Here is a 7,118-nt window from a genome sequence, read left to right as displayed (position 1 = left end):
CTTGAATATGCAGAGTAGAACACTCCATTGCATTTGCCACTGCTTTGTTCCCATGGGTACAAGATGAAACCTCAAACATCTATTAGAGTTTACTTTTAAGTAACTTCCACCAGAATGTTTAATTTTTTTTAAATCAAATCATTAAAAGTCTTATACACTGTATCTTAATTATAGTCAACCTTTCTCACAAATTCTTTTAGATCTGGCCTGTCCTTCTCAATCTTTCATTTTAAATTACATAAAGTTTACTTTGCATTCCTCAAGAACTCTTAGATGTACTGTCTGCATTGAATGCGTTCAGCTTAGCAGATAGTCACACTTATAGGATTATATTTTCTGAACCTTTTAAAATAAATGTACTTAAATGCTTTAGCCTCACTTCAAGCCCACCACCCACCAGAGGGTGTTGAAAGGAAAAGTTAATATGGCAAAGAAGAATGTGGACCTGTTTAGAAATAGTTCTTTGAAGTGAATCCATTCTGCATTGTCAGGATATCAGAAGCTCAGTTCGCACAAATCATCAGTGATAGCTTGACCACTCACAAACACCATTCATAAATCAGCAATGACAGGTCTATTCAGAATGAAACAGGATCTGCAAATCAGCTCAGGTCTGCCAAAATGTAGAAGCTGCGAAAATACCACCAAAAGTTCTGTGACGTCATATCAAATAATGAACATCAAAGAGTGGCAATGAGATCCAATACCACACAGCATCATCAGTGAGGACCAGTGTCAGCAAGGTCCACCACTGATCAGTAAAGAATGGCAATGCAAACTAATACCACATATTGTCAACCACTGTATGTCAGGTTATATTTATAACCTTTCCAAACATCATGTGTTCTGTTAAGCATCTGCTCTATGAAAACATCACATGCTCTTTTTAATGTCTTCTTCTAGAAAACCAGCATGTTACTATTCTCATCAAAGCATCATACAACATGACTGCTTCAAATAAACATCTTCTCATAAGACAATTTCCAGAAAAAAATGAAGTATAGTGAGTCTTCTAAGAATCCAGGAATTTCCACTTTAGTAGAGTAAACCACTCCCTTTACCAGCACCTATTCAATGCTACTAAAATTTCAAACATTGTTGGAAATTCATGCCTATCTTTCTCCTCCCTCAGTGCTTCCATATTGTCTGATTTCAGCCTGCATGGGTCTTATGTATGCTGTCACACAAAAACTGTGGAGACATATATAGTACTTCAAAATACTAGACTCATTGAACAAGAGGAAATCAGTCAGTTACATTTATCTATATTGGCTAGCATCCAAAATGTTGGTCCTTGTTTTATCCTCTACAGGAGGAAAAATTAACCCAGCCAAGAACAATTTGAACAAAAACAACAACAAAGCATTGCATGACAATCTGCCCACACAAACAAGTGTGGGAACAATATAGCAAAATAATCAACCACATTATAATAAGATCATAGGCTGGAGATGGGGATTTGGCTCAGTGGTAGAGCGCTTGCCTAGGAAGCGCAAGATCCTGGGTTCGGTCCCCAGCCCCGGAAAAAAAAAATAAGATCATAGGCTTATTCCAAGAAATGTAGTCTATACATAGCACAGCTTATTCCGCTGAGAACCTGTGGTTTTCCAGACTATACACTATATGGGAGAATATAATGAAACAATAATCAAATGGATGTGATCTCATATATTATTTCATTATTACACTGAAATTTGAATGACAAAGTGAACCAAGATTAGATTTTCACCATTACAAAATTACAATGTATAGTTTTAATTACAAGATTATCAAATGTTTAAATGTTTTTTTATCCAGGTAAAGCAAAATCCGGAAACAGTAAAATTATGACTCATCACAAATGGGCCTAAAGTAGGGAAACACAAAGCTATGATAGCTGTGATATTCATTACCCACCTATTGGGATCATGTGAAATAGCAATATAGCCTTGTAAAATGGAAGAGAGTGTATAAAACACTAGAAAGGTGAAAACCAAGACCAAAATGGTCTGTGCGGCTCTGTTTTCAGCAGAGATTCTAAAAGAAGCATGAATGTGAAGGATGTGTTGAACCCTTTTCTTGTGTCTATAAAGAATGACAATCATGAAGGTACTGGAAATTACAATGAGTAGAGAAAATAAGACTTCTGGAAACACACAAAATACTGCATACAATAAATCTACTATTTTGTCACGGCCTACAGGGTAGCACAATTCAGAATCACTCTTTTGGGTCCAATTTTCTCTATTACCTTTGGTAGATGTATATAAAGGGAAAAGCATATTTAGTAACATGTACATAATCCAGCAGAGGGAAATAGACAGTCCCATAAACTTTGTAGTTTTGCCTTTAAATTCCTTCCAGCAAGAGTTCCTGGGGCTGATGGTGATTGCCTGAAAGACACTCAAGAGACAGGTGGTGCTGATAGACATACACCTGGCAATTCTTTGAACATATAAGATAATTTTGCACCCAACATCATTGAATAGTTGCTTTGACCCAAAAGCTCCCAGTACCTCAAGGGGTCCTTTGGATAGAAGGATCAAGGAGTTAGATATGAACACATGTATAAGAATTATATCTACGATTTTTAATGTGTGTTCCTTATAGTAAAGGATTAGATAGTAGAAAAGAAGGGAGAAGTTTCCAATAATACCAAGTAAAATCTCAAGTGAGAGCAGTATTCCTATTACCATATCCCTAAAATCCATTCTGTCATTCAGTATTATTTTCTTTGAATAATGGCAACCATCATGTCTCTGAGACATGATGTTTTCTAAGCTGAACTATGTGTGTTCAAGCATTATAGGAGCACCTATGTTCAAAGTTATTGTGTGTACCATAGTAAGAGTCTTTTTCAAAGCAACTATTTTATCATTATTAATAATATTCTATGACATTTTTGAAGTCAATGAATGTACATATTTATGAACAAAATGTTCAATGCATTCTGAATAAATTTGAGCATTATGGATAACATACACCAGCCAGTGAAAAGCAATTGCTAATCAGTTCAGAAGAAATGAATACTCACTTCTGCAATCCATTCATATTGGAAGAAAATAGACTGTAGTCCTCATTTTGAACATGAAAAAAAAATTCATATGGCCTTCATGTGACACTGAAGCTATAAAATTGTATGTGTTATACACCTTAGTGAATATACTATGTTAGAAATATGTTTATAATGAGAGATAAAATATTAAGTGTAGGTTGATGCTAAAAATTAGAAAACGTTACAGTGAGAAAGAGCTTCTTTCATCAAATTTCGCAAAAACTCATACATGTGCCATATGTATGCTTGAGTCAGGTTGTGGGAGGCAGTTACAGCAAAATTGCCTGGTGTGGTGAACTCTTAACAAATAGCAGTACAATGAAAATAGATGATTCACAGCTACTGGACATTTTACATAAGAAACTAAACACAAAATTATGAAAAATAACACGAGAATATCTAGTGCTCTTATTAGATTCACTATTTGGTGTCATAATACAGTAGTATAAATGTCATGGAAAAACCATTGGAGATACAAGCTCTTATTAAGGATGAGGGTAATGTAAGTATCTCAGGATCTGTTGATAGCTTTCCCATGACTGAAAATATTTATCAAGAATGGGTATGGACATATCAGTCAAAAATCTTACTGTTGTGATGATTTCTTCAAAGACAAAGGTCACAAAGTATAAACAAGCAGTCATTGCTAATAAAAGACATCCCCACTTTTCCATTGAAAGGCATTGATCCAGATGATACACAATGAGATTCTCTGTAACAATATAAATAGAAGAGCAAACCATTCACAAAAGGAAAATGAATCAAAAACTTCCCAGGAAAATGAGTTCTTATATTGTAATCTAATTCATATAAAGCAAAATATAGGTTTATATTAATTAAATCTCCTAAAGCTTGAAATAGATATGAGCCTATGTCTTCATAATCACATACCAACTCATAACACCTGAGAACAAACTATTGATTTAATGACAAATAAAGTTAAAAAATATAGTTGTCAATATTATTTATATATTATGTATTGGAGTAGTTCAGGCAGTGTCTCACTCTAAAATTATCCAGAATATGGATTTCTGTAATTCCCACCCACAGATAACCTTTTATTTATTGACGTGTGTGTTATAGAAAAAACACACGTTTCATATTTAAATTACAGTGAGGTTTAATTTTCTATCACAGAATCAGAATTCAAATTGTTGGATGGGTTGCTTAAAGGTGATGCATAAAAAGTAGTTAGTCTTTTTAGACTGAACAGCATGGGGACATAGAATGAGATCTTTCAATGAATATAAAAACATAACAAGATTTACAAATGTTAATGTCATGCATAAAGTGACTTTATTATGATACTCCTGAATTTTTGTAACACTTGGGTAAGAAACTTTGTGTGTTCTTTCAAATTATTAATCTTGCAAGAACGATTGATAGAATGCAAAGCATCTTACAGAAAGAACTTGCAAACACAGCACTCATGGGAGCTTCTTAAATTCAACCCACTTTGAATACTTGACTTGCTGAGGCAACTGGAAACACACTCAAAAAAATGTATCCAAAATTTCACCTTCCATGGCAGATCTGTGAAGAAAGAAATATTAATTGTAGTTACTGAAAGGTACTTCAACCTAAGAACTGCTATGAGATTGGAGACAACTTAAAATCAGTAGTTTGAAAGTAGAATACAACCAATATTTAATAATAATAATAATAATAATAATAACCCCCAGTCAATGAAAAGAATGATGAAATAATTAGAAGAGAGAATTCCTATGATTAAATGTTTACCCTGAATCCCTAACTCATTCTGCCGTTATCTAATGCCTGCTTTTTTTAAAGTCACAGGATAATTTTAAAGAAACACCAAGTATGGTCATATTTACCACATCATCTTAAACTGAAATCTCTCAGTGAGCAGTACTTGCTAGGATGTTATTTTCTTTAAAAGGTATCCTAAATTTAATTGAAAAACTCAGAGAACTAACAAACATCACTGTATAGATTAGGTCATTCCATACCATCTAAAAAGTATAAGAGAACACATGCAGATGTTTGCTTAAATTCAAAATGTAATTTGGGAAATTCATGATCTATATTCTACTCCCAAGGTCCACTGCTCTTTTTGTAACTGAAACAGCCCAGGATGAGTTGCAATACCAAAGCCCCAATTCCCAGTTTTCCAGGCCCCATATAAGACTAGAAGCTATGAGGTCTGCCTTGTCCCGTTTGCCTCCACAGTCCCATACATACCTTTACCAGGAATCCAGAATCACTCACCTACTAAATTCCCTCTGTCACTGCTCTTTGTGACTCCCTGGAGGTCTGCTGCAACCCAGGACAACCAGAGGCCTTCTGCGATTAGGAACTATCAGTTTACCTGCAGTCTCAGAGGCCTGTTACAACCATTGGCTACCAAGCCAACTGACACTTGAGACAACCAAATGACTGAAGGCAAGAAAAAGAACAAAATCACTTGTCCCTCTTCAGCAAGTTCTGAATATACTAACATACCTGAAGAGCAACATACAGACATTAAGTCTCATCTTATGAAAATGACACAGGGCTTAAAAGAGGAAATAAATAAGTCCCTTAAAGAAATAAAAGAAACTACAGTGAAACATGTAAAACCCTTTAAAGAGAAAATAAGAAAATAAATATAATGAAATACAAGACAAATATAATATAATAGGTGAGGGAAAAAAGAAAACTGGTCAATATATAATAATGGAAGTAGAAGTTTATTTTTTAAAAGATTTATTTATTTATCATATATAAGTACACTGTAGCTGTCTTCAGATACACCAGAAGAGGGCATCAGATCCCATTACAGATGGTTTTGAGCCACCATGTGGTTGCTGGGTTGAACTCAGGACCTCTGGAAGAGCAGTCGGTGCTCTTAACCGCTAAGCCATCTCTCCAGCCCTGGAAGTAGAAGTTTAAAGAAAACACAAACTGGTCCAATCATAGAAGACAGAAAATGTAGGGAAGGGACCAAGACTGACAGGCACAAATATCACCAACAGAAATCACGAGATAGAACAGAGACTCTCAGGAACAGAAAATATAATGGAAGAAATTTATACATCAGTCAAAGAAAATGTGAAAGCTAAAATGTTACTAACACAAAACATGCAGGAAATTTGGGACACTATGAAAACACCAACCCAATGAATAATAGGAATAGAGTATTATTCTTTGAGTATTTTCCCAACTCAAAGTCCAGAAAATATCTTCAACAGAATCATAGAAGAAAATTTCAGCAACCTAAGAAAAGAGGTGTCTATTAATGTAACACAAGCTAAGAACACACCCAAAAACTTTAGAAATTAAAAGAAGCAAACACACCCAAGAAGAGTAGATGGTAGGAAGTAATCAAACTCAGAGTTGAAATCAATATATTGGAAACAAAAAGAATAACACAAAAAGTCAACAAAACAAAGAACTGATTCTTTGAGAAAATCAGCAAGATGGAAAAACACTTAATCAAACTAACTAAAAGGCAGAGAGACAGTATTCAAATTAACACAGAAATGAATAGGGAGGTATAACACCAGACACTGAGAAAATTCAAAAAAATTACTACATCTTGCTTCAAAACCCTGCACCCCAAAAACATGAAAATCTCAACAGAATAGATGATTTTCTTGATAGATACCACTTACCAAAATTAAATCAAGATCAGGAAAACTATTTAAACATTTTTTATAACTCTTAAGGAAATAGAAGCAATCTTTAAGGTCTCACAATCAAAAGAAGCCCAGAGCCAGAAGAGAATTTCATGACACATTCAAAGAATAGCTATTACTAATATTGTGGAACTATCAAATTGTTTCACAAAATAGAAAAGGAAAAAACATTGTAAGACTCATTCGATAAACCACAGTTAACCTGATACCTAAACTACACAAAGACTCAGCAAAGAACAAGAATTTCAGACCAATTTATTTTATGAACTTTGATGCAAAAATAGCCAAGAAAATACTCATAATCTGAGCCCAAAACTCATCAAAAAAAAAATCACCCACCATGACCATGTAGGCTTCATTTCAGGTATGCAGAGATGGTTAAATATATGAAAATCTGACTACATAATCTACAATATAAATATACTGAAAGAAAAAAACACCACATC

The 7,118-nt window shown here is 34.2% G+C and overlaps 1 protein-coding gene across 1 annotated transcript; it reads right to left on the bottom strand.

Annotated features, from left to right (window-relative positions):
* Window positions 1-1,769: 1,769 nt before the first annotated feature.
* On the bottom strand, window positions 1,770-2,737 carry LOC116893486 (vomeronasal type-1 receptor 4-like). The gene is given in 2 exon segments (XM_032895235.1): window positions 1,770-2,707; window positions 2,710-2,737. Coding segments are annotated over 2 exon segments (963 nt in total). The 5' UTR covers window positions 2,735-2,737.
* Between the last annotated feature and the right edge of the window lie 4,381 nt (window positions 2,738-7,118).

Source organism: Rattus rattus, chromosome 2, assembly GCF_011064425.1.
Source record: "Rattus rattus isolate New Zealand chromosome 2, Rrattus_CSIRO_v1, whole genome shotgun sequence".
NCBI classification, from domain to species: Eukaryota; Metazoa; Chordata; class Mammalia; order Rodentia; family Muridae; genus Rattus; species Rattus rattus.
This window is presented reverse-complemented; position numbering and strand designations above follow the sequence as displayed.